This window comes from Colletes gigas, unplaced genomic scaffold (assembly GCF_013123115.1).
Source record: "Colletes gigas isolate AHSC1104 unplaced genomic scaffold, ASM1312311v1 Colletes_gigas_Sc00005, whole genome shotgun sequence".
In the NCBI taxonomy this organism is placed as follows: domain Eukaryota; kingdom Metazoa; phylum Arthropoda; class Insecta; order Hymenoptera; family Colletidae; genus Colletes; species Colletes gigas.
In genome coordinates this window covers 3,687,408-3,712,609 of record NW_025106634.1, presented here as the reverse complement: position 1 = coordinate 3,712,609, position 25,202 = coordinate 3,687,408, and the positions used below count along the sequence as shown (strand labels likewise).

At 38.6% G+C, this 25,202-nt stretch overlaps 6 protein-coding genes across 18 annotated transcripts; 4 read left to right on the top strand and 2 right to left on the bottom strand.

Moving 5' to 3' along the window:
- Window positions 1-13: 13 nt before the first annotated feature.
- Window positions 14-2,791, top strand: LOC122395396 (probable ATP-dependent RNA helicase DDX52). 3 transcript variants are annotated; one of them, XM_043392930.1, is made up of 12 exons: window positions 14-169; window positions 244-489; window positions 563-748; window positions 849-1,104; window positions 1,187-1,259; window positions 1,336-1,539; window positions 1,640-1,730; window positions 1,819-1,941; window positions 2,017-2,167; window positions 2,236-2,311; window positions 2,383-2,550; window positions 2,651-2,791. In XM_043392930.1, the coding sequence occupies exons 1-12, from the start codon at window positions 83-85 to the stop codon at window positions 2,682-2,684; spliced, it is 1,695 nt and encodes a 564-aa protein (XP_043248865.1). In that variant the 5' UTR covers window positions 14-82; the 3' UTR covers window positions 2,685-2,791. The 3 variants fall into 3 exon arrangements, with proteins under 3 accessions (XP_043248865.1, XP_043248867.1, XP_043248866.1); XM_043392931.1 differs by having other exon boundaries at window positions 34-169; window positions 218-489; XM_043392932.1 differs by lacking the exon at window positions 2,651-2,791 and having other exon boundaries at window positions 2,388-2,442.
- Window positions 2,792-3,038: 247 nt separating this feature from the next.
- On the bottom strand, window positions 3,039-7,888 carry LOC122395394 (protein halfway). 5 transcript variants are annotated; one of them, XM_043392921.1, is made up of 9 exons: window positions 7,755-7,888; window positions 7,623-7,675; window positions 5,862-6,138; window positions 5,461-5,775; window positions 5,195-5,364; window positions 4,921-5,103; window positions 4,685-4,843; window positions 4,499-4,615; window positions 3,039-4,433 (listed from the first exon to the last, which is right to left on the bottom strand). In XM_043392921.1, the coding sequence occupies exons 2-9, from the start codon at window positions 7,626-7,628 to the stop codon at window positions 4,161-4,163; spliced, it is 1,500 nt and encodes a 499-aa protein (XP_043248856.1). In that variant the 5' UTR covers window positions 7,629-7,675; window positions 7,755-7,888; the 3' UTR covers window positions 3,039-4,160. The 5 variants fall into 5 exon arrangements, with proteins under 5 accessions (XP_043248856.1, XP_043248857.1, XP_043248855.1 ...); XM_043392922.1 differs by lacking the exons at window positions 7,623-7,675; window positions 7,755-7,888 and adding an exon at window positions 7,392-7,434; XM_043392920.1 differs by lacking the exons at window positions 7,623-7,675; window positions 7,755-7,888 and adding an exon at window positions 6,757-6,862.
- Window positions 7,889-9,056: 1,168 nt separating this feature from the next.
- On the top strand, window positions 9,057-10,434 carry LOC122394961 (sesquipedalian-1-like). Of its 2 annotated transcripts, none has more exons than XM_043392176.1 (3): window positions 9,057-9,212; window positions 9,271-9,680; window positions 9,750-10,434. In XM_043392176.1, exons 2-3 carry the CDS (start codon window positions 9,387-9,389, stop codon window positions 10,104-10,106), a joined length of 651 nt encoding a protein of 216 aa, XP_043248111.1. In that variant the 5' UTR covers window positions 9,057-9,212; window positions 9,271-9,386; the 3' UTR covers window positions 10,107-10,434. The 2 variants fall into 2 exon arrangements, with proteins under 2 accessions (XP_043248111.1, XP_043248112.1); XM_043392177.1 differs by having other exon boundaries at window positions 9,057-9,680; window positions 9,750-10,029; window positions 10,201-10,434.
- Window positions 10,435-10,518: 84 nt separating this feature from the next.
- Window positions 10,519-19,294, bottom strand: LOC122394958 (protein KIAA0100). Of its 4 annotated transcripts, XM_043392167.1 has the most exons (17): window positions 19,163-19,294; window positions 18,440-18,609; window positions 18,235-18,361; window positions 17,979-18,170; window positions 17,546-17,797; window positions 17,157-17,318; window positions 16,868-17,080; window positions 16,512-16,779; window positions 16,212-16,434; window positions 16,015-16,133; window positions 15,490-15,810; window positions 14,958-15,400; window positions 12,774-14,871; window positions 12,457-12,701; window positions 11,324-12,371; window positions 11,034-11,251; window positions 10,519-10,954 (listed from the first exon to the last, which is right to left on the bottom strand). In XM_043392167.1, exons 2-17 carry the CDS (start codon window positions 18,496-18,498, stop codon window positions 10,670-10,672), a joined length of 6,273 nt encoding a protein of 2,090 aa, XP_043248102.1. In that variant the 5' UTR covers window positions 18,499-18,609; window positions 19,163-19,294; the 3' UTR covers window positions 10,519-10,669. The 4 variants fall into 4 exon arrangements, with proteins under 4 accessions (XP_043248102.1, XP_043248103.1, XP_043248105.1 ...); XM_043392168.1 differs by lacking the exons at window positions 17,546-17,797; window positions 19,163-19,294 and having other exon boundaries at window positions 18,440-18,579; XM_043392170.1 differs by lacking the exons at window positions 17,979-18,170; window positions 18,235-18,361; window positions 18,440-18,609; window positions 19,163-19,294 and having other exon boundaries at window positions 17,157-17,395; window positions 17,546-17,668.
- LOC122394960 (tRNA-dihydrouridine(16/17) synthase [NAD(P)(+)]-like) lies at window positions 18,846-25,113 on the top strand. Of its 3 annotated transcripts, none has more exons than XM_043392173.1 (9): window positions 18,846-18,971; window positions 22,589-22,870; window positions 23,031-23,190; window positions 23,546-23,741; window positions 23,834-24,082; window positions 24,223-24,368; window positions 24,482-24,579; window positions 24,661-24,819; window positions 24,908-25,113. In XM_043392173.1, exons 2-9 carry the CDS (start codon window positions 22,589-22,591, stop codon window positions 25,064-25,066), a joined length of 1,449 nt encoding a protein of 482 aa, XP_043248108.1. In that variant the 5' UTR covers window positions 18,846-18,971; the 3' UTR covers window positions 25,067-25,113. The 3 variants fall into 3 exon arrangements, with proteins under 3 accessions (XP_043248108.1, XP_043248110.1, XP_043248109.1); XM_043392175.1 differs by lacking the exon at window positions 18,846-18,971 and adding an exon at window positions 19,008-19,063; XM_043392174.1 differs by lacking the exon at window positions 18,846-18,971 and adding an exon at window positions 19,441-19,770.
- LOC122394959 lies at window positions 19,762-22,588 on the top strand. The gene has a single exon (XM_043392172.1). The coding sequence runs from the start codon at window positions 20,298-20,300 to the stop codon at window positions 22,299-22,301; it is 2,004 nt and encodes a 667-aa protein (XP_043248107.1). The 5' UTR covers window positions 19,762-20,297; the 3' UTR covers window positions 22,302-22,588.
- Window positions 25,114-25,202: the final 89 nt, after the last annotated feature.

Below are 25,202 nucleotides of genomic sequence, written 5' to 3'. Positions count from 1 at the left end.
TTTTAGTGTCGACGTCGGTGCACGTGTTTATCAAAACAAACTACGATCAAACTAATCATTATTAAATAAAAAAGAAAAAAGGATGGATGCGTATGAACTGTTTCAAAAACTTTCTAGTGGTGTAAAATTCGACAAAAAGCGTTTTCATGTCGAAGCAGAAAAATTTCAGGTACTTTTCCAAAATAAAAAAATAAACACTTTAAATGTACTTCAACAGTTTTATAAATGTTTTGTTTGCCATAGCTTGTAAAAAAACAGACTGAAAATGGGTTCCAGCATAAAAAGAAAATCAATACCTTGGATAACGTAAATTCTTTAATGTTGCCCGCAAAAAGAAAATATGACGAAATTAATGAAGAAACAGAAAACACCAATAGGTTAATACTGCTCGATGGAATATCTGTTCCTAAAGATGGTAGTAAAATAAAGTCTAAGAAAGCTAAAGAATCTTTGAACGAAGAGAAACAATTAAAGCTGAAACAAGAAAAGGTTTAAAACATTATGTTTATACAAATCGAATGGTTGTAAAGATAAATTTTTAAAGAACTATTCTTTTGTTCAGATTAATCAATACCGTAATCAATATCATATAAGTGTGACAGGAGGTCGTGTGCCTGATCCAATATTACAATTTACGGATTTGTCTACAACTTACTCTGTACCTGAAAGATTACTAAACAATCTTGTAGAATGCGATTATGTACATCCTACGCCAATTCAAATGCAAGCTATGCCTGTTATGTTACAAGTAAAGTAATTGTGGCCTATAACTTCTAATATTTTGACAATAACAAACATTTTGCTAAGAAACAAAGTATTGATTTTTTATATTCGTGATAAAAAAACAGGGTAGACAAATATTAGCATGTGCTCCAACAGGATCTGGCAAAACAGCTGCTTTTTTGTTGCCAATAATATACCATTTAAGTGAAGCACAGAAGAAAGGATTCAGAGCTATTATTTTAAGTCCTACGAGAGAATTATCTAAACAAACATACAGAGAATGTGTACGTCTTAGCGAAGGCTATAATTTGAGAGTTCATATTATAAGTAAAATTAACCAAGCATTAAGCAAATATGGGCCTAAAAGTTCACAAAAATTTGGTTAGTAAAAATATATATAGAAACTCGCTTCCATAATAATTATTCGGGTAGTTACAAAAACTGTGGCATTCTTAATTTACAGATATACTAATTACTACACCGAAAAGAATAATATTTCTTTTAAATCAGGATCCACCGGCTGTGTCTTTAACAAAGTAAGTTTCATCAATTTTATTTTGCATTGATTCCATTTTAATAAAGCATAATATTTATATGATTTAATTTACATAGTGTTGAATGGCTGGTTGTGGATGAGGCAGATAAACTTTTTGAAGATGGAACGCGGTGTTTCAGAGATCAGTTGGGAGAAATTACAAAAGCGTGCACAAACAAAGATTTACGCGTGGCAATGTTTAGTGCAACCAATACTCCCGTAGTGACAAAATGGTGCAGACATAATTTGAAGGGTCTTATAACAGTTACCATTGGTCATAGGTTTATATTATTCTCTTTTATTCTTTTTCTAACATTTAATCGTGAAAGTTCTATATTATTTTCCTAAACAATGCATTTACAAGCATTATACTTGTTACAGAAATGCTGCAACCAATTTAGTAGAACAGGAACTTTTATTTGTTGGAACAGAAAGAGGGAAACTCGTAGCGATTAGAAATATTATTCAAAAAGTAGGATATAATAGTTTACGTAAATGATTACTATTTCTACTCAAATACTTTTATTTTATCTATTTTATCTTCTCTACATTCAATAAAGGGAGTATTGCCACCTGTGCTTGTGTTTGTACAAAGTAAAGAAAGGGCACAAGAATTATTTAACGAACTTATATATGATGGAATTAACGTCGATGTTATTCACGCTGATAGAACACAGACACAGGTATTTTTTTTATACGGATTATTATTTATTAATAAAATCGAATTCAGTACAAATATTGTTTTCCTTTTGTTTTAGCGAGATAACGTTGTTCGTTGCTTTAGAGAAGGAAAGATATGGGTTTTGGTATGTACAGAATTAATGGCAAGAGGTATTGACTTTAAGGGTGTAAATCTTGTCATTAATTATGATTTCCCGCCATCTGCTATTTCTTACGTTCATAGAATTGGTATGTATTTCTAAATTCAATGTAGAAATATGTAGCTTAAAATTCTGATCATGGATTAAATAAAATAGGGCGTACCGGGAGAGCTGGACATAGAGGAAAAGCGATTACTTTTTTTACCGAGGAAGATACTACAAACTTGAGAAGGTAATTATTAATAATCAATAAAATTAGTAACACAAGGATAAGTAGCTCTGTTATACATATTAATATTTTAGTATAGCTGCCGTAATGCGTGAATCTGGGTGCAATGTTCCTGAGTACATGTTAACTATGAAGAAGCATACAAAAAAGGAAAGACGAAAACTTGAACGTAGAGCTCCTACCAGAGAAACAATATCTACAATACCAAAATTTAATCGGGTACATAATAAAGGAAAAATAAGGTATAATACTTTCATATATACGTTTGTAATAGCATAAGCGATGAGCGACCGACCCGAAACATTACTATTTATAATTGGATTCTTTCGTTTCTAATTATAGGAAACCAATAAAAAAAACTCCCGATATTAAATGAAATTAATTTTGGATTAAATTAAAAATAAAAAACATTACGAAAGTCGTAAAAATCATGGATACCAAGGTAATAATTTATTACTGTTTCCAAAAATTTGTAATTAAACATTATACGCAATAATATAAATAATAACATTTCATGCATTTCGAAAATATCCCATTAGTATATTTTGATTATGAGATATTAATTAATGATAAACACCAACAACAATTTATAGTAAAAAATATCACATCTTTATTGCGCAATAACAAGTAATTAAATTTACGTATTTGATTTGCGTTATTATCTTGCATTAAAACATACCACATTTCAAATCAATTATAATAGATTAATGTTAATTGATATTTACTGGAGTGAATTATTTTAAATTAAGAGTGGTCACAATATTGCTTGCAAATAATTGTACTACAGCTTTTAGAACAGTACTAAAAGCGTTAATTAAAAGTTTAAATTACTTAAACAACACTTACAATTATAAATAATTTTATAATGTTAATTATTGTCAAAACTTAAAATGCACAGAGGTTCGCTAACCTATTAAAAGCAATAACATTTAATCAAATTGCTATTTAAAATCTCCAAATTTAAACAGTTAACCATCTTCGTTGCGGCCTACACGCAGTGTACGTACAAAATACAGTGTATCCTTGAATTACACCGATAGATACGCGCGTTTGTTCTCACTTACGTCTTTTATGTCACGCATTGATTAAAGTTTTCTTTTTTCCAATTTTTTTTCCATGAAAGAGTACGTATAGATTTATTTAATTGCATCTAACATTCTAACAATGATTATATAGTAAACATTGTAGAGAGGGAAACATCAGCCTCGGCAGGAATTGCTAATCGTATTAGGTCAAAAATTTGCGACTAAAAAATTACTGTACACAGTTTACATTTCCCTTAATAACGGCATCACATTATTCTTTAACCAATTCTGATCTTTCGTTTTCACTGCAATACATCGTATTTATAAAATTTGATTTACACGCAGAGCTGCCGAATAAATTAACCACGTATATACAGAACTTACTATAATTGCAATTACATAGCTATATGCAACAAATTTATAGTTTAAGTAATCATTTATATAAAAAATATTGCTGTTTATTTTAATATTCCAGTTGCATATTACTGTCGATCTCTGTGGTCACGCGTGTTTAGTACATATAGGAAGGCACTTAGAAAGAGATATAGTATATAACAGAATATTAACACATTCACGATAACACTTGATTTCGTTCGGTAGATCTCAGTATTGTTATAAACGATTGACGATGACTACTTGTATATAATTTGTTTTATGGTTCAGTACGAACGAGTAAATACTTAATAATTTACTTTGTGCGGATGACAATGAGTCATCGATAGAGCCGTAGTGAACGTGTTAATAAAATGAACAATGTTCAATTTTGTAGAAATAGTGTCAAGATATTGTTTTGCATGATTCAGTGAAATATGATTAACGATATAACGCTAGGTCTCGCATAGCCAGTCACAAGGTAATTTTGGCATTTTGTTTGCTGGCCATGGAAGATAACCTGCTGTTTTGAAGATCCAATAATCGTAAGATACTTTAGCTATCAGACCTATTAAAAGTACGACTTCCGTGGCAATAATATAGTAAATATAATCTGTCCAATCACCTGGATAAACGCACATCTTCGATGGCTCTAAATCAACGACTTTTTCTTTTACATTTTCGCATAACACTTCGTCTGAATCTAATATGCGGGATTGCAGCCACACCTGAGATGTAATTTTAAATATTATACATATATACTTATTTCCACATTTAAATAACGTATACGGACCTTTAAATATTTAGCCGTATTGCAATCGCAATGTAGCTCATTTCCTCCAAGTTTTACCAACCGCGAGCTGATAATACTTTTATCGTGTGTATTATGGCTCAAAATGTACGTTGGAAGCTAAAAATTTAAATCAACATTGATATTGTTCTCAAAATAGTAACACTCGCTGTTACTGTTTTTACTTACAGATTTGATTTTATTATATCGCAGGCTAAGTAGAGCATAGTTATCTAAAAATTTGGAACCTTCCAGTTTATTTATGGACGATATATTATTATAATCGGCATAAAATTCTCTAATATCTTCGTAACACGGATTGGTACTAAGATCGTCCAATGCAGTAATCTGTAACAGTAAACCGTAATGGTTACAGACATTTAAACAGTTTTTAAATAATGCAATAATGTGTAAAATTTACGTACGTTATTATACGACACATTCAATGTTATGGTATTGCGAGGTAACTTTTCAGGTAATTCAGTAATTTGAATTCCACTGCAATCCACGTTTACCGCTAAAGTTGGTGGTTTACCTGCAGCAATATCCCATCTTCCAAAATTGCATTGACATTGCCATGTATCCCCCTTAGGGCATTCTGTTTGTAACTGTAAGACAGTAAAAGCATTTTTAAATATTGATCAAAGTAATACAACTACATCATTGCTTATTATCTGTATTATATTTTGAAAATATTACCAAACTAAGGTATCGAACTTGTTTCAGAGGAACTTGTTCCGTAGTATTGAACCAGTGCCATGTCTTACTTGCTGAACATACAGTTTCATTTTCGCGATTGAAATTAATTTGTTTCTCCCCTGTTTTATTAATATATTCGTAGATATCGTGACACCAAAGTGTGTTTGTTCCTAAATGTAACAAACTATATTACTTGTATGCAACACTTAAAAAGTACTAGTATCAAAAGAAAAGTATCTTTTCTTTATGTCTTTGTGTTTATATACCTGAAATGTCCAACCAGAATTCACGGCCATTCATTGTATTTAAGGCTGGTAAATGTGTAAGATTGTTGTAAGACAAATCCAAAGTAGTAAGTTGAACCAAGCGAGTAAGCGAATTATTTTCTACTTCGATGAGAGCATTGTTCGAAAGGTTCAAACACAATGTTGGTGTCATCATCCGAAATTGTCCTTTCACTCGATTAATTCTTCCATCGGTTATTGCAAGTGACTTTAATCTTCTCCATCGAATTTCACTCACATTAAATACATCTAATGTTGCATTTCTTATATGTATATAAGATATATTTGATGGAAATCCTACAAAGTATACGCAAGCATACCATGTAAAGAAATTATTAATTATTTTATTGGATGATAATGTAATAAACCAGTCTTATAATGACCTGCGCAAGAAAGCTCGGACTCAAAGTTTTTGCTGTCCAGATTACAACAAAGAACAGCATTGGCCTCAGGATTATTAGGAGCAAGGATGATCTTTTTGCAAGAACATCCAGTTGTCTCAATGCTAGGACACTCGGATGGTTGTTGATGAAAACATTGGTCCAAAAGACCACCAGACATTCCTGTAATCGAGATCGATGAGGATGTTTGTTGATCTTCTTCTGTTCGTGCGCTTGCCACTCCTGCATATAAGCACATTATTATGGCAAACCACTGCATCTGTAAATTTGATAAAATTTTTTAAAGAAATAAAAATACAAGGAATATTTTGTACTTTATATAAAAAATGAAATTGAAAAGTATAGAGAGAATTTCGTTTTTAATTAAAACATTTTAACACAGTAACATTTTAATAAAAAATTATATTTAAAAGAAACAATAAAATTTTAATCAAAACACTTTTGCAGTTGGATGCAACTTCCATTATGACTTTCATAATTCGTCAAATTATTCTTAGATTATACCGCATTATTTCCGCAAAGATGTGTGCTAAGTGATTTTATTGAAATTAATAACTCAACTGTTTTAATCATATTTCTTCTGGTTTTGTTTTTAAACGAAATATTAATTGCACGGATTAATTGCATATATGTATTTCTCAACACTTTATTTTTTCTCGTACCCTCGTATATTTAGCAATCGAACATATTCAACTTGTACAAACAATGAGACACATAATTAAGAATTTGTCGAAATTTTGATAAATTAAACTTAACGGCAATAAATCTTTTAAATTCACGTTTTCATACGAATATTTATTGCTACACATTAAATATAACAGCATAACGATCGCGATACTAATATATTACAACAAAAATTAATATAATTTAACTCAACTTTTCTACAATACCAATCCATCATATTATTATAAACATATGTTAAATTCGTACAGGCAATAATCTTTTAATGTCAGAATTGAAATTTCTATGTTCGAACTTAAGTTACGTTGATGAACGTAACGCATAACTTTTGTTGTATATTATTGCATATTTCGTAGTTATGTATGCTTTGTGAAAAATTTTATGCATATGATTGCATGTACGGAAGTTTACCGCCATACATTTCTAGATTCGTCATATTAAACAATTAAAAATATCGAGTAAGTCCTATAAGTATATACGTGCATGTATAATTCACATACGCAAGGATAAAAATATTGCAACAATGAAACATAATTATGACTCAAATAAATTGTTTCTTCTTGGAAAAATATAGTTAATCGTATATTGTTCGTAATACAAAATTTAACCGTTTACTTTTCGGATTCATTTACAAACAAAACGATAAGAACTATCTATTTAAGTTGTTCAAGCGAAGTTGTAAAACTTCAAATAAAAGTAATGTTTATTTAAAAGAAGAAAACCAACACATATACTACAACAATTAATAATCACATGTTATACAAATATATACAACTGTGTATTTTGTATTGTATTAACTGTGTTGAACAAAATTTACAAGATTTATATTACATTCTAACAAATTTATGCGGTGTTAAACTATATCAACAACTTTGACAATAGGGAAAGATAACGTAAATGCGTTGACTATATTAATGTGTTTTAATAACAGGGTATTTAAATCGGATTGGTTGTTCGGTGATTTATTGGGAATGAAAATTACGTGTTTGTATTTTAATCGATATTATCGATTACTAGTGTAAAAAGAAAAATTCTGCGATAAATGGTTTTTATTTAAATTACCTTCATATCGCATAGGTTTATAATAAACAAGATTACGATCGCGAGAATTCCACCTACATTGCATGGAATTTCTTAAGATGAATAGCCTTCAATTTATAATAGAACTATATTGTTCATGCAAATTGTACATACAAGATAACTCTCCCAAACAGAAGTAATCACAATTGAAAACAAGCAGAATTTTGTTTTTGCAGGGAAAAAGTACACATTGCGTATTCGCACTAAGAACGTGGGTAAATTAATTCGTTTAGTAGTCTCTGACACTTTGGGTCATACGGGTCGACCTATTAATGAATCAAAATTGGTTAGCAGCTAGCAGAATGCGTCACTTTATTACACTCGTTTGCCCTGCACGAACGATAAATCACTATACGAACGAAGCCAACGTTGTGTTTCTCTACTACTTTTCTTCCATGCATTTTATTTGTTTCATTTTCATGAATTGTAATACAACGCCAGTAGTAATGTTATAGAACCATCTATAATTTCTCACTGCGTATCAAAATAAATTTTAAACGTAAACATTTGTAAGAATTTTTCTTTGTGAGAATGTTGAACGAAATACTGCATTTCCTTAAGAGATACATGTATTCGTAATTCGTACTACCACTTACAAATTTTATAGTAAGAAATTTAGTAAATTATTAATGATATTCTTCTACACTTAAATATTGTTAATTACCGAGCAAGAGATTTGTGAAAAAATTAGTTCAGATCAATTTTCAACTCAGTGTGTCTGAATCATTCGATGGATTTTAACAATTGTATTATTCATTATCTATTTGATAATTATTTAAATAATTTAATTTAAGTGTTTTTATTTTCAAGTTCCCTTTAAGTATTTGGAGGGAATGTGTCGCCTAGTAGCTTAGCAACATGATATAGTCCTCTCGACACAACGAGTCATCACGTAGCCTCTTTTTAGGGAAAGTTAATTAGCTAATAACATAATGACTCTGCTCAGTTATGTCACTCAACCGTCAAACGTTAAGAAAAGTTGTAAATTCGGTGCTAGTGACTTTCCCCTCAAAGCGTGGTCACAGTACATATAGCGCCGCGACGGGAATTAATGGGAACTCGATTACTCCATTAAAATTCTTCCGATATTTTCAAAAGCTGGATTAATTTAAAACCATCAAAATTATGTATGTTGTTAGTTTTAAATAATAACCCAGACCGAATCCAGCCTTTTTCATTGCTTAGACTACATTACTATACAATTAAAATTTGGCGCATTTGTAATTCTTTGAATTTCCACTGAGCGAAGTTAGCGGTACACTAACGATCACAACCGCTACTAAAACGCCACCTTTCGGATCACGGTCGTGAGTGGAGTTTAGTCACAAGCGTAATCATGATTTTGTGATCACTGTTAGTGATTTTGCATGCTATCCGTAGCCAGATTTGGCCACACTGGCTAGTAGAGCAATTTTCTAAACGCGTAAACATTGTCGAGTAATGTCAAAATAGAGAATATGAGCACTGTGCACAATAAATACTTAACAAAGTACAAACTTTCGCTGTGTATTACTTAAAGCATATTTATTTGAGAGATTCAATTATTTCGATATACAAAGTTAACCTGTCTTGTATTGAAATGATTTAAACGACGTTGACAAGTGAAACAATTACGTTTGTTTTTTGATAAGAAATATCAAAGTATCAAACGAAGAAAGTACTGTGTAAAGTCAGTATAATTTGTCTTCAGTTGTGACTTGCTTTAGCTTTTGGCATACGTCCATTTGAAAGTACAATTCAAATGCGATGAAAATAAACGAGAAAAATATGGTAGCTTTCGCGACTTCGGCAACACCGGTGGATCGTGAAGGTTGGTTAAATAAACGCGGTGAACTAAATCGTGGTTATCAAAAGAGGTGGTTCGTTCTCAAAGGAAATATATTATTTTACTTTGAACGGCGTGGTGACAAAGAACCAGTGGGTATGATAGTTTTAGAAGGTTGTACTATTGAATTAGCAGAAGATGAGGAACAGTTTGGCTTTCAAATTGTATTTCACGGACCAAATAATAGAAACTATGCTCTTGCGGCAGAATCTCAGGTAGAAATACTGTTATAGTGCCATGCTTTGCTTACAGTCTGTAAAAATATGTCTGCATTAACATTTTAGGAATCTATGGAACAGTGGATGAAAGCTTTGGCTTGCGCGAGTTATGATTACATGAAACTTATGGTGGCAGAATTACAAAGACAGTTGGATGCTGCGGAAGAAGAAACTACAGTGGTTGTACCTCCCGCGCAATCGCCTAAAGCACCACCGAGACAGCGACACAATCCTTTTAATCGACCAGAATCTCATCATCGTTCTCAAAGTGTCAGATCTGCTCCTGGCAGAACTGAAAATATTCCACGAACAAGGATAACATTTCGTGAACTGCACACTATGTACGGTAGGAGAATTTTAGCTGATTTAAATGAATGGAGGCATGCAAGGAAAAATGCAGAGGCTCCCTTAATTACTCTTTAACATTATGTTGTGTGTGAACTATAAATATTTAAATGGGAAATATAACCTTACTTACGAAATGTTATTAGAAGGTATCTTTTATTTTTTGTAACAGGTCTTACAATCAGAATGTAATGAAATACTTTTGATCATCATTAAGCGATTACAAATTATTATGATCCCTTGTAAGGCAATAGTATATTTGTAGATGAGGCACGATCACATTTTACTTGGCAATCGCGCTACTTTTGAAAATATGCACAGTTATGCTTAAAATGTAAACAGAAGATTAATCAAAATAACAGTGTATTAACATTATACAATGTTTAAACATTACAAAATTTAGAAAAGAACTATTATAAAATGAAACACGTAACGTCTATTATATGAGTTTAAATTTTATTGTACAATTAGTATAAATAGAAAAGTTTACGAATATTGTTTCGTTTTAATAAAAATACTTAACGCGCAAACGATGTACATAATCTAGTCTAGGTACTATATGTTGAATACATCCGACTTCCTTTTTTTTAGTAAATATTTTATTACAATAAATACCAATGTCTAGGGACAGGAATAGTAGACTACTTAAATTTAAATACTCCTTTCTTTCTCGCGTCACCGGGTAGATGTCTAGCTCCTAACAAAAGTCGAGCTTTATCTTCTTCTTGCGGGGCAGACTCTTCCTGCGGGCCTCTTGGCTTGATCTGTAATTTTTGTTTAATAGCTTGACTTAATATTACGCGTCTGGAATCACTTTTCATAGCCAGAAGCAAATCGAGCCACGTCCATGTGACATTGTGATATTCCAATGTAGGTATTACTAGAGCAAAGTCACGAACGTCTTCTAGATTTTTTTCTTTATTCCCCTATAACGAAACAATCAATTCAGAAAGTTTGTCATTGTAAGATAAATAATTTAGATGCCTTCGTTTTTTCTATAGATACCTTGTAAGAAACACGAACGGGTACTTCTGGTATTTTTATGTATATAAAAAGTTTATTTTTATCCGCTCTTTCTTTCATCTTTTCAACATCGTCTCTTCTTTCAATTGGTACGTAAAACGAGGAATCTCGTTGCGGCGCAGGTGGCTCTTCTATTCCCTCTGGATCTCTCTCGGGAAAACAGAATTTAAGCATGGTGTTGAAAAATTTCTTCGTTAAACCTAAATCAAATTAGAAGTTACAAACAATGGGATCGACAAATTCTATAATTTTTAAATAGAATCTCAATTTACCTATCGTTAAAGGAACCACATTGATCTCGAAATGTTCTTTCACGGATATTCCAGCAACCGGTGCTTTTTCCCTACAAAAAACTCGAAGGGCTCTTTGCCTATCAACGGGCATGTTACTTTGTAATTCCGTGGGTGTCAATACTTCTGTGTAAATTTGGTTTGGTAATAAATTAGTCATCCTAACGTATCCCAACTCGAGAAGATGCTCGACCGAGTCGTCGGTTTTGCTAGTTTTGGTGTACAAGAAATTGGTTAAGATAAGGTCAGCGATACCCAATTGTCCATCCGCGTCCGTCAACCTCCACTGGGCATGCTTGAAACAAATTTCAGCCACTCTCGCGACCGATGCTGGTTTATCCTTTAAAGTAGTCGAGGCTGTGGTGGGGGCGGTGGTTTCTTTATAGCAGCTTAACATCACATCAAGTTCCTCCGCCTTAGCACTGAGTTGTTCCTTGCACTCGAAAACTCTCACTTCCAATCGTTCCATTTCTGCCAACAACTCAGGACTAGATTCATCCGCGAGAGCTTTTTGCACCAAGTATGTTTCACGTTCCAATCTTCTTAATTTCGCTACCAATCCGCGCACAGTGTTTTGCAACTGTTGAATCGGTCGTTTCTGATCCTCTACCGAGTGTAGCTGTAATTGAAATCTCATTCTCTGCAATCGTTCCTTTCTCCTTGGCTCGACGTAAAGCAATAGATTGTTCACAATATCTAAAATCATAGCGTACTGCAGGGAATTCGTACAGACATCCAAATCGTGATGCATTAACGTGAATGCATCGGCAGCCGAAAGTTCTTTTCTTTCCCATAAACTGACTTCTTCTCTTGGAGGCGGAGGGACTTGATCTATAGATCCAACGTCTAGCACCTGGCCATAGCCAACGTAGAAAAATTCACATTTGCATCTCGAGACGATTCGTTGGAGTTGGTGTTGGGGTCCGCCACCGCCACCAACGGTTTGACTCACAACACCGCCTACGCTCTGTCCGGAACCTACCAGTGCTGGTACATCCGGTAAACCAGCTATCACAGTCGAATCTTTTTCCTTGGGTAAATTTAACAATTTTGTTAATTTTAATATTACCGTTGTCAATGGATTCTGTACGTATTAATTTCTGTTTATTTAGTACCTGTATGTTGTCCAACGTCAACCACATTATATTATCGTCGATATTTTCGTCAATGTTGGCGCTGACGGTTGCATAATATTGCATACATTCCAACGACCCGACCCACGTTGTCTTCGACACCAGAGTTCTCTCCTTCCATACTGGTTGATGAATTCTCTGCAATATTTCAGCCTTGGCCGCGGATAAAATCACGTAACCTCGTGTTTCAATACCTTTCAGCAATACTTGACTGTTCACCAAGGCAACTGAAATAGACAACGCACAATTACAGGTAAGGTAAATCGTAATGATAACAATGATAAAGAGCAAGGCCATACTTAGCCAATTTTTGTGCAGAACGTCGTCTTGGTGACAAGCTGCCAATCCGCGCAATTGCTGACCTCTCGTTTGCACCGAAAGATCGTCGCTGAACGCGACCGGCTTGTTCGCGGCTTCGGCTATCAATCTTTGCAACATCCCGACTGCCTCCCCCTGTTGCGGTTTCGTCGCGGACGACGAGCTTATTTGCGCTGGTGCGTTTTGCGGCTCGACGGGTCTCGTTCGATTCTTATGCGCAGTCACAGAATTTTCCCTGTGGAATCCTTTCAGTGCCGCGGTCGAAAGATTTTTCTTCAGCTGTTGAGTTTTTATGAAGGAATCGAAAAGCGCGAAGGCAACGTCTCTGTTCGTTTTCGTCCAAGCTCCCTTCAAATCGTGCACGACGAGCCTATGCGTGGGCGTGTCTCCTCCGCTCACCCCGGTTACCATTGCCTCTCTGCCGTAACTGACACGAGCCACGCTCAAACAGTAACACTTCTCGACCGGTTGTCGCAGCGAGGCACTCTCCTCGTCCTCTTGGAGAGCGCTCTTCAGCCAAATCTCCGCATCGCTGAGCTCGCAGTTCATGTACACCACCGACCATTCCGCTCGCGGTCGATGTATCAAACCGTCGCCGATCGGGTGCAACGACAAGCTGTGCTCGGAGCTACAAGCCACCCTCCCGCCGGTCACCTCAAATCCGCGTTGCATCGCGAACGACATCCAATAGCTGACGTGAAATCGATGGAAAGCCAAGGTCAATCTGACTTTTCTGTAATGTCTGCTGAGTTGCTTCTTCCGAGGTCTGATGTTCTTGAAGAGCGGTCCTTTCCTCGTTGGCCTCGTCGCTCCGGACAAAATGAACTTGAGATTCTCGAACCATCTTAAAGTACTCCCGTAAAGCAACGCGGTCGGTGCGCTTGTGAGTGCCGGAGACCCGGAGATCGGCTTCGTCTCGAGCGAAAGACTGACGTTTAAATTCTGCGATCGAAACGCCCTGAACGAATCGTGCTCCTGGTTGCTCGAATATTCCGGAAGTCGATCGGCGGCGCAAGGTATCGCGGCATGATGATCCCTGGGATCGCCTAAGCAAACCCATGCCAGCTTTATGCTCAGACGCACGTTCGGTAGATGAAGCAATCTGCAATCGTCGTATTTGCTCGCCGTGCGAACGTAAACGTCCAGATCCCCTTTCACGATAATCTTTCCCTGTGTCCAATCCAGTTCCAGCCCCGACCATGTCAGTTCCATCTCTTCCGTCGTGTTGTACGGGTCTAGCGAGCCGTGAAGCAAAACCGTCAACTGTTTCACGCAAAGCGTTAATCTTCCGTGAAGAGCCAGTCGCATTTTATCCCAGAATGGTAACGGAGGACTCGGGTCTCGCGACGGATGAAGTATCTTCTCGAAGCTGAGATTGCACTGAGCTATCACCGGTTCCCAACACGGTCCAAAAGCGTATCTAAATTTATCGATATCCCAATTCAGATCGTGATAATATTTCAAGGACGTCATTCCTCTTTCCACGACGATATCCTCCCAAGGCGCGCCGATCTCGATTCTCACGGTGCGTCTTGCTCGAGATGGCGCCAGAGCCTCCGCGCCAGCCAGTCTACCCCACACGCTCAAACTTTCAACGAGCAGTAATGGCTGCGGGAAATCACGTAAGTGTAGCTTCCATTCGGCGCATTTCAGGCTTATTCCTCTGACCCAGAGCGCGCTAAACTCGAGGCCATCCTCGGGCCAAGGCGTCTCCGCGTCCATTTCCCGGAGAGCCTTTGTCGCATTATCCATACCGTCGATCGATGGATCCGCCAAGATCAATATTTCGAGATCTAGCATAGACCACGCGAACAATCGCGTCCTCGCTGGGCCAGCGCGTTGCATTTGCTTCCACCTTTGCACGTAAATCTCGGCATTCTTCTTGTTTAAACTGGCATATAGTTCTTCGACTTTATCCTGGGGCAACAACAAATGAGCACGACAAAGCTCTTGTACTTTAGCATCGAGCATCGCCTGACGTTTCAAGCTCTCCTTGTATTCGTCCTCCAAAAGCTCGTAATTGTCCCGCAACCGTACCTCGAACGGGTCATCGCTCACTTCGAATACCCACTCTTTTATCTGCAATCGTATAAAATGATTGGTAAATGATAACTCCTGCTTTTTATTATTTCCCCCCAAACAATGCTTGGCTGAGAAGAACTTACCTTCAGAATCAAATCGCGCGGTAAACGCTTTTCCTTTTTCCTACTCGAAGCAGAATGAATTTCCTTCAACCATTTCCTTATACTGAACAATTCGTTTTGGATAGCGTCAGTGAACTGATGCTCGTACGGGAAGCAAGCCTTCACCGATTCGATGTTAAGCACCCAAGTCTCGTTCCAATCCAGAACAAAACCCTCGTTACTTTGTCTTTCTATTCGCACTTCTTTATTCTCCGATGCTTTAACAAGTTCGAAACCCTCTATCATAATTATGTCGGCCATATCTAATGTAGCGCGAACATAATTCAACCTCCACTCTCCCTGCGACCAACGCAACTGATCCGATGAAAGTTCCAGGAAGTGTTTCGGAGATATATCAATTGACAGATTAATACCACCGGTGGCCAGTATATCCACCACCCGTTTCTGCTTTTCAACCTTCTTGTCTGTGAACAAAATTTAGATCGATATAAACTGTACTTTCGCTATAAACAATCGAAATGGTGAAAGAAACAAAAAAAGGAGTGCACGGTACCTTGAACATCGATCGGTGATGCATCTCGACCTATAATCGATCTAAAATCTACGGACTCTAGCCAAAGCTGTAGAAGTCGAAGATGTAAATTCGGACTCCATGCTAAATTGGTACCATCTAGACTAATATTTATCGTTTCGGAAGCGACAGCGCCTTTACATTTCCTTATAGCTAAAAATGGATGAACTAACGCTTGTGCGTGTTGACAAATAATCGGCTCGTTTTTATTCAGGGTTATCGCGCTCACACCTTCCGCTACGGCTACAAGCCGTTTTGCATTGTGCTCCAAACTCGCAGTGTCCAAACGTGCCATTACAGATACTGTAAATAAACAAAAACATTATGCGACTACCCAAAGCTGTTGATACATTTATACCGCGACGAGTTCAGATGTCTGCTCCTGAGAGATCGAATGGAAGTTGGAACACCATATATACAAATTTGTGGCAAATTTGTGCTGTTGAATGTAATCCTTCAGACGCAAGCATCTCACTCGACAAGGCATACATTTATTTTAATACGTACGATTATTTTCCGCGATAAAAATTAAATTACAATTCGTAATTTTGAGATTCAATTGAATAACGTTGTCCGGCTCTCGGGTCTTCTTAATTGTTTCGGATTTTCTGTACCTTTGACAACATCTAAAATGATCAAACGTAGTTATCGGAAATATCGAGATGCGCTTCGAATGTTTTACTCGAGGCGGTTGTATGACTTACTTAAACGCCTCTTCAAGAAATCTAGCAAGTTCTAAACTCCATTCAGTTACGAGAGCGTCTACTGCAATTCCTATAGCATTGGTACGCGTTGTAGCTAACAATACCCCGATAGACAAAGGTGTTCCCCATCGATGAGACGTTTCCGCGGTAACGGTACTGGAACCGTTTAAAGTACAATATAGAGATTCCACTACTAATTCCGTATTCCAACCATCGGTCGTGTCTATCGAATTAAACGACTGCTATTATTATTTTCGTTCGAATTAAGAAGCTTGATGCAAAAACACATCACACCAGTACCTGTAAGCGTATTTAGAGAACATTTCATATGAGCTACTCCGCACGAAACTTCATCGACATCCAATAACTTGACACTTAAGGAGGAATCATAGAATTCGATGTTCACCCTTACATCTAACCAAGGTAATTTATTTTTTAACGTTATGCTACCGACGGGTCTTGAAATTTCATGATCGGTGCTGCATAATATCGTCTCCCAATCTTTGTGATCATAAATAATGGAAAGATTATTGATTTGAGTAGCAATTTGCAAAACATTCTGTTCCACCTATGTAAGTAACATTATATAAATCAAACCGATTTATTAGCAAAGCAAATAACATGCAAACGTTTTAACGTGTAACATCGTTTATTACCTTTGAATTTATTAATAGGGATCGCAACGTCAAAATAGGAAGTTTGCTACGGACAGACAGCCCGTCCAAATTTAAAGTAAGGTTTAACTGTGACGAACATGGTTGAAATTTTGTATTAATTTGAAGACCTTTCATTGTACCTTCGAAACCAAGTACCACGCCATCTTCTCTACCCGTGATTATAGAAGTATTTCCTACTTTCAGCATGAAATCCTAGACATTTTTAGTTCGTATTTAATCATATTAACAAGACCTATGTCTCCTATTATTGGGCGCCAGCGAACTATACCTTCGGTATAACCGGTGCTAATCGAGCCAATAAATCAATGGAAGAATCGACGCGTGCATCAGAATACGAAGACGTCGCTGTTAATGAGCTTCTGTCTTTGAAGAAAGTAATTAGACCTGCTCCTCCAGAACCCTCTGTCTGCGTTATTCCGATGTACAATTTCTATAAATTAGATCCTGCTTGATTCCAATTTATTCCCATTTCAAAGGACAGTTGTTCAGGATCGTCCGTTAAGTGCGCTAAACACAAATAGCTACCATTCAAAGCATTGAGCTGAATTCTTGGTTTGCCGTATAAATGTCGTATTACTCTATAGCTTTTGTAATTTGCGCATAAGAACAATTAAGCTGTTACAATGCATGCAAACGCTGTAAACAACATCTCCTTACCTCTACAGAAAGTTCTCCTTGCGCTTTTAAAGTAGCTTCCGCAGTACCGGCAAAGAATACTTGTGAAAGACACGCATCCGACGCGTGGCGTAACAATTTCATCGCGCCACCCATTACGGCTGCAGACGCAAGAAGAGTACGAGCTCCATGAACAACGCTACCATCCAAAGTGAGACTTTCTGCGCTCCCATTAGCAAGCCAACCATTACCCAAAACCAGAAGACTTAAATTTTCTACGTGCACAGCCATAAACTAGAAAATTTTAGAGTGGTCTTAGTCAACATCTAGACATTGCAATCGTAAGATTTAAGCAAGAATTAAATAACTTTCATAAAATGATTTATATGGTTACATGTTTCGCACACTACTAGCCAAACTAATGGCAAGTGCAACAAATTTGTTAACAGTGTGATATTCTTTCTAGGAAACATACCTGTACAAACGTTATAATTATGGGTGGAATATTCTTATTCCTGAAATCCACTGGGTGTTTGGGTTTTTTTGTCACGCATGGAATTTTCATTGGAACATCCTTATTAATTCTAACGTCTTTCATGATCACTGCCAAAAGTTTTGCTACATCGCTGCTAAAGAGACTGCTACGTATACTGATTTCTTCGACTTGCTGAAATTAATTTTAATTTGTAAAATTACGCTCGGTCGTATAGCAATATTTCGTAACTACTTACCAACGTAAAACCATTTTTAGAAACATTTACGTCCCGAAGTATAAAATACGGTAGTGAAATGTGGCCGACTCGTAGATAAATTTTGTATCGTCTCTTCACTAGCCATGCTAGAAGTCTCGGTATCACCCTGATAAACGAATTAAATAAAATACTGTATTTTCGACTGTATATAGAATTTGTAACTTCGTATAACTGTTAACCTTACCAGGTGAAAATGCAGTAGAGGACAAAACAAATCGTACAAAAGACGATTAACCCAGTCATTTTTACGAATTACATAGCACAAAAGGGGTGCAAATATATTCGTTTAACGACATAACAATTTTCGTCGAAATGATTGAGCAATTTGATTAAATGAGAACAGCAACGAAATTACTGAAACGAGCATTCATGATCATTAGTGAAATACTGGCAGCTGACGAAACAAACTATTTACGTGTATAGGTATGTTTCTAGTTTTTCCTTTGAACCCGTCGATATATCGATCTTACGGTTTCGATACTCTCTCGAGGAACTGAAGGAACACGAATTTTTTCAACCATGTTTAATAGTGACGCGAACGGCACAGGTTTTACATAAGTTAAGAACAATCACAGTTATCTTTAAGCATCGTTAAACTTTAAATACGTTTCTAGTCATCTCTTAAAGCGAAGCACATTTTACTTCAGTTACACTAGAGTGCGTTATAATTTAAATAAAATCCCTGGGCTAACCTATAAATTGGATACAAGAGTAAGGTTAGTCAACATATTTTATCTGTAAAATAGTGCATTTTAAGATTTAAACGAACGCGATATGTGACGCAACTACTTTTAATGGTTTACTCGTGGTACGTTCAAATGCAAACAAATTAAGTGACTGACTTTCTGTTAAAAAATTAATATTAAGTTAGTTAAATAGTAATTATTAAAACAAAATAAGAACATACTTTTATCGTGTCGTGTACATTATGTTGAATCGATGTCAATATGTAGCTTTTGAACTAATTTGTATGTGAAATACAAATTACTATACGTTTTTATAGGTTACCTTTATTTGAAGTTTAACAGGTTGTTATATGCAAATAAAAAAAAATACGATGTCAATTAAAAATATAATAATTATAGAATTGGTCTTCTTAATGAAATCGTTCGTAATTAAACGAAAAGGATATAAAATATAATAGTTTTGTATCTACGTTGCAATTTGCAAAAACTGTCGCTGAACGATAAAGTGCAGTTTTGCACGTGTTAATAATCCCAAAGAAAATTATTCTTTCATGTCGATACGTTGCACTATTCTAGACACAAAAATATCGGAACACAGTTGGTAAAGTTGGTTGGTAAAGTAGGTAGATATTTACGATTTTCCATATTGTTCGATTATCACAAATACGTGTATTCCATATTGAATCGTTCGAAAAGTGTACATTCGTGTTGTGTTACATAAAATGGAATATGTTTTGGAAAAAAGTCGTCAAAGAGAGAGTTAGACCACAGTTATAGACTTCGATAACGTGGAATAGTTAAATTTCCGGAAAAATATGAAGTGGGGAACGTAAGTAGAAGAGAGTAAAGAACGATGTTTACGGTAGGTAAGAAAATAGCTATTGACGCGAAAGGTCGAGATTCGGAGGAGAGCAATTATCACTATTGCGTCTACATTCATGGAAAATTCAACACGTATTTTTAGGGTCGTTTACGCGACTACGTTGCCATGCGAGTATCGATTCGACGAACTAACTCGTAAGTCGCAAAGCGCGTTTCGTCGAATGGGACATCTGACCGAGTTTTCCCGAGACGTGTCGGGGAAAATCGCGATGTCGCGTCGCGACTAGTTTTCCGGCAAGCGGTCCCGTAGTAACGTCGATGGTCGTTTAATGGTGAAACAAGTAGAAAAACGAACGAGTCCGATAAGAAGCGCGGATAAGGAATAAAAGAGAGAAGACAGTGATGGGAGGAGCAAGGAGAATAAGTATTTCAAGAACGGGAAAGAAAACGTCGATCGGACAGAGGTGACAGGTTGACGAGGAGAAAAGGGCTGAACAGATTAATAGTGGATGGGAGCTGAAACGGCGGCTCGTTATGCGAAACGAAGCCACGAGCGACATCGTATCGAGATGGTGCTCGGGCCAAAATGCGTTCGTAACACCGGAACGCAGAAAGTTTAGGCGCGTGCACGGACTACAGTTACCGTTGCACCCCCAACAAGTGATCGGCTGGATAGTGATTCTGGTTATTGTGATAAACACGTTTGCAGTTTTAACGCCGCTTCTCGAGACCAGTTTACGTCCGGTTTTCTCGATTTCGATAGCAGCGATTTTTTTTACGCATCTTTGTTCTCACGTGACCGTACTTTTGTTGGACCCGGCGGATCCCCAAGTCAGATCCCAACCGGCGAACAAAGTTGTGCCGGAATTCGACAGGGCGAAACACTCGCGCGTTATCGAGAATGGTCGGTGCCACCTTTGCAACATAACCACCGACAGCAAGAGGACCAAGCACTGTTCGATTTGCAACAAATGCGTTTCACGGTTCGACCATCATTGCAAGTGGCTCAACAATTGCATCGGAGGTAGAAACTATTTGGCCTTTCTTGTGTGTCTGATCTCCGCGATACTGGCGAGTCTGTTCGTCGCCGGCCTTTCTGCGACGGAATTGTTGCTGTCGTTGATCCCCGATCGGATCGCGAACGCGAGTATGGAGAACGCGACCGGTCCTGGCCTATCTATCATCCCAGTTTCGGACACCGGCTCTATAATCCTGATATCCGCGATCGGAATCCTCTCTGCGATCGCGGCGGTGCTACTGATTCATTTGTGCTTCTTTCACGGCTACATCGCTTGCCTCGGTTTGACCACGTACGAGTACATACGTAACAAGCGGGAAAGAAACACGGTCGCCGCAGCCGTCGCGGCGGCAGCCGCCGCCGCTGCTACTGCCACCGCCGCTGCCGCCGCCGCAACCGCCGCCGCCGCCACTGCCAGCGCTACGGTCGCTGCCAACAACACGATCGCGGACTCTAACGAGAACGCACCGCCGGCTGCCATAACGAAAACCGCAGTTAACGTTCCCGAGTCAACGACCCGACTAAACGGTTTTCGCGGGTTCGTGTCCGGCCATAGAACCGATACGGATTCGTGTTTGAGCGGCGACAGGAGAATAGACGTCGAAGGGGAATCGAATCGAGCCGCAACGGAAATTCGATTCGGTCGTCGGGACGACGAACGGAACAATTTTCGACTCTGTTTCACGTACGAGCTCCAGTCGACCGTTAACGAAACTTCCATAGAGTTCTCGTCGCGGATACCGTCCGACACGTCTCGTGACCAATCCACGATCGTGTTCCGGGATTCGGTCGGTGTCGTCGGGTCTTCGACGCCCTCGCCGGTTTCTTGTTGCTTCGCTGCTGCTAACTCGATAGCCGTGCGATGTCGTTCGGCGAGCAGAGCCGACAAATCGAAGAAACGACCGAGCGGCAGCGAGGGTTCGCTCGAGTCGGTGCACGCCCCGACGAATTCCTGCGAAACCGTTGAAAGAATAGGAAAGTTTCTGCGAACGTATCTGAGAAGAAACGGTCGCCGACGGTCGTCGAACGCGAACGCCGTCCGCGCATCGAAGAACAAGGTGGTTCCTAGCGCCGATACGGCTCGACCGGAAGTCAAGATGGAGGACACCTCGCCTGTCGCTGTTCTCGCTTCCGATCCCACGAAAACATTCGCGGTCTCCGTTCCGCGTCCACCTGCCAAACTTCCTCCGCTGCGTTCGTTGACCGGACACCCCTGCGAGCATATTCCGATTCAAACGCGGAAAGTGGCGGGATCGTCGACGACGAGGAGACCCGCTACTCACATCTACACCCGTCCTCGACGGACCTCGTCCTTCCGAAAGAGACCAAGACTGAAAGCGAATTCACGCGTAACGCAATCCATACAGCTCTCTCCCATTTTGGAGTCGGATCTGTCGAAACCCGCGTCGCCACGATCATCGTGTTCCCTTCTATCTCTTCGTTCCACCAATTCACCTCAGTCGTCGCGTATCGCGCGTTCCTCGTCTCCTCGGTTCGATCCGCCATCGTCGGGAATGTGATTTCCATCGCTGCGACAGTCTTCTATAATTTTTTATCTCGTCCATCGAGGCGCCCGCGCACCGTGTAGCTTGAACTTTCGATACTCGATTCGTCGTGAACATGAAGCTTCAGCAACTGTTCGATGCGTTCTCGAGGCGAACGAGTTCTATCTCGTATACGCAAACGTGATTCGTTCAACGAGAAAGAGTGTTCGCGTGACCGTTTACTTTTCGCGTGCTGGTTGCTAATCTGTAAACGAGATAGATCGCGTGTGCTTGTGCACTCACGGCCAATTTCCCCCCCGTAGATGGCATCGGTTTCAGCGAAATCGTTCTCGACCGGCCAGACTGCCGATCCCAACGAATCAAAGGCGGACGATAATGTCTGGGAAAGCGTGTTGGGTTCTCCGCAGTACATAGTTGCACCGATGGTCGATGCGAGCGAGTTAGCCTGGAGGCTGTTGAGTCGACGTCACGGAGCGCACCTTTGCTACACACCGATGCTTCACTCATCGGTCTTTTGCAGAGATACCAAGTATCGACGAGAAGCTCTTGCTAGTACCGACGAAGATCGGCCGCTGATCGTTCAGGTATAAAACTGCGTGTAAATAAATTTACTTTTATATGAAATTTCACGAGACAACAGAGGATTGCATAAAATTTTCAAACTTGATACGTATTAAATTCGGGTGGAGTTTCTGCGGTCATCGTCCTGTCCGGCTCTTATTTATGCACATTCGTTTGTTACAGTTCTGTGGCAACGATCCAAGTACCTTGCTGGAGGCGGCACTTTTGGCCGAGCCGTACTGCGACGCGGTAGACGTAAATATAGGTTGTCCCCAAGCTATCGCAAAACGCGGACGCTATGGTGCTTTTCTTCAGGACGATTGGGATTTGCTGCAACGAATCGGTTCGTACAATAAATTGTGGATAGTATTGAAAATCAAAGTTCCTTTATTAGTATTTTAAGATATTGTGGCGCTGCTGCTCTGCTGCGGGTAGGAACTCGGAGAAAACTCGCAGAAAAGGAAAGGAGGGCCTGCTAGTGGACTCATCGGTAAGGCTTTCTAGCAGTCTCTGGGAAGTCGATCTAGGATTGTATACTATGTAGCAACCGAGGGGTCGGACGAGCGCTTGTGAGAACGCGACCCCTCTGGTGGCGAGCATGGGAGGCGGCGCCACAATATAATAAATTATAAATTTTACACTTCTCTGTACAATTTCCTTTTATCTAATTATATTCGTTTTACTGTAAAATGTTACAGTAAGCACCTTGAGCAAGGGACTCCGTGTACCTGTAACTTGCAAATTACGAGTATTCGCGGAGATTGAAAAAACCGTGCAGTATGCTCGCATGCTCGAGAGCGCCGGGGCACGATTGCTTACCGTGCACGGACGAACCCGTGAGCAAAAAGGTCCGTTAACGGGTGTAGCGTCTTGGGAACACATCAAAGCAGTTAGGTATAAATAACAATGTATAACTGATTTGTGTTTTCTCTATCCGATCCATTAGTACTTTTCTCACGTTCATGATCCTTCCTTGCGAACGTTAGACAGGCCGTCGCGATTCCAGTATTCGCCAACGGCAATATACAATATCTGCAAGATATCGAAAGATGTATAGAGGAAACAGGTGCGAACGGTGTAATGTCGGCGGAAGGCAATCTTTATAATCCTTACATATTCGAGGCCCGTCAACCGCCTAGTTGGGAGCCAGCGCTTGAATACTTAGATTTGGTGGAACAGTATCCAACTCCAGCTTCTTACGTTCGTGGTCATCTCTTCAAATTGTTCCAACACACGTATGTATTGGCTTTGTCGGCGCGGTCGATTTTGCTGCTTGGCAACTGTTTTGCGCTATTTTTGCTACTTGTAACTCGCGAACGTTATTGCAAATTATACATTGAATTATGTGTTCAACGTTCTTTTAACTGGAGACTAGACTTTGTTTAGCAGAGAATAAAGAAGAGAGGAAGAATTTAGCCAGAAACTCTACCATGAAGTCGTTTAGAAGCGTCGTGTACTCTTTAAGGGATCGATATCTACCGTACCACGAAGGACGTCTGACGTGGCAGGAAGAAACAGCCGGTCCGTATGCAACTGTGCTCTTTACATACAGATCAAATTCAACGAATCGATCAACAGTGTTGTGCTATTGTTGTTATCGAGGTATCCTATCGATATTTGCATTATCGTTTCAGACTATAACTTGAAATTACCACCGTGGTTATGTCAACCATACGTACGGAGTTCTCCGGAAGAGCAAATGCAACGGTTAGAGACGGAAAAGCTCGAGATGGTTAGTTACGTAGAACATATTCATTTTTCACTGCTGAAATTTTTGTATAATCCCCGCTCCTACCGTTCCTAATTTTCGCAGAAAAACGAAAGTGGGAAGAGAAAATTTAAGGACGATGATGGAAACGAAGTATCGCGAAAACGTTTAAAGAAGCTTAGACGAATATCGCGTCGTCCCAATAGGCCTGCCGTTGTTGTAAAAAGAAGATCCGTCTTGTGTTACGACTGTCCGAATCCGGTGGTTAGTAGAAATTAATTTTAGTGATTCTATATTTTCCAACATTTTCTAGCTAAATGAAATTACTTTATTCGTTCGCGTTCCTTCGTAGAGTCTTAAGTGCATTTACAAATTGTGCCGACAATGTTGTCGGAACAAATGTTTTACGGAAAATCTAGATTGCACTGGACACGGAAATTTAGCTAAAACCAGGAGACAAATGGCGATAGGATTCGCTGCGAAACGGGAAACCATCGATGATACGATATGACCGTGTAAATAATAAAATTTAAATAAACATGTGAATATGTACGTATATGCGTATAAAAATTGCATTTAATTTCGACGTCTCTACTTCCGAACTTCGTCTTACTAAATGATCGAGTAAATTGAGCGACATAGTGACG

Bases quoted from the DNA above. Each gene is read 5' to 3' on its own strand.
- LOC122394958 (XM_043392167.1), bottom strand. From the start codon at position 18,498: ATGACTGGGTTAATCGTCTTTTGTACGATTTGTTTTGTCCTCTACTGC. The intron at 14,872-14,957 runs GTAAGTTCTTCT...ATACGATTGCAG, and splicing joins CGCGCGATTTGATTCTGAAG to ATAAAAGAGTGGGTATTCGA. The intron at 12,702-12,773 runs GTATGGCCTTGC...TGTCTATTTCAG, and splicing joins TCTGCACAAAAATTGGCTAA to TTGCCTTGGTGAACAGTCAA.
- LOC122395396 (XM_043392930.1), top strand. From the start codon at position 83: ATGGATGCGTATGAACTGTTTCAAAAACTTTCTAGTGGTGTAAAATTC. The intron at 1,105-1,186 runs GTTAGTAAAAAT...CTTAATTTACAG, and splicing joins TAAAAGTTCACAAAAATTTG to ATATACTAATTACTACACCG. The intron at 1,260-1,335 runs GTAAGTTTCATC...TAATTTACATAG, and splicing joins CCGGCTGTGTCTTTAACAAA to TGTTGAATGGCTGGTTGTGG.
- LOC122394960 (XM_043392173.1), top strand. From the start codon at position 22,589: ATGGCATCGGTTTCAGCGAAATCGTTCTCGACCGGCCAGACTGCCGAT. The intron at 23,191-23,545 runs GTTCGTACAATA...AAAATGTTACAG, and splicing joins GGATTTGCTGCAACGAATCG to TAAGCACCTTGAGCAAGGGA. The intron at 23,742-23,833 runs GTATAAATAACA...TGCGAACGTTAG, and splicing joins GAACACATCAAAGCAGTTAG to ACAGGCCGTCGCGATTCCAG.
- LOC122395394 (XM_043392919.1), bottom strand. From the start codon at position 6,506: ATGCAATTAATCCGTGCAATTAATATTTCGTTTAAAAACAAAACCAGA. The intron at 5,776-5,861 runs GTCATTATAAGA...TATACTTTGTAG, and splicing joins GTCCGAGCTTTCTTGCGCAG to GATTTCCATCAAATATATCT. The intron at 4,844-4,920 runs GTACGTAAATTT...TTACTGTTACAG, and splicing joins TGAATGTGTCGTATAATAAC to ATTACTGCATTGGACGATCT.
- LOC122394961 (XM_043392176.1), top strand. From the start codon at position 9,387: ATGAAAATAAACGAGAAAAATATGGTAGCTTTCGCGACTTCGGCAACA. The intron at 9,681-9,749 runs GTAGAAATACTG...TTAACATTTTAG, and splicing joins CTCTTGCGGCAGAATCTCAG to GAATCTATGGAACAGTGGAT.
- LOC122394959 (XM_043392172.1), top strand. From the start codon at position 20,298: ATGCGAAACGAAGCCACGAGCGACATCGTATCGAGATGGTGCTCGGGC.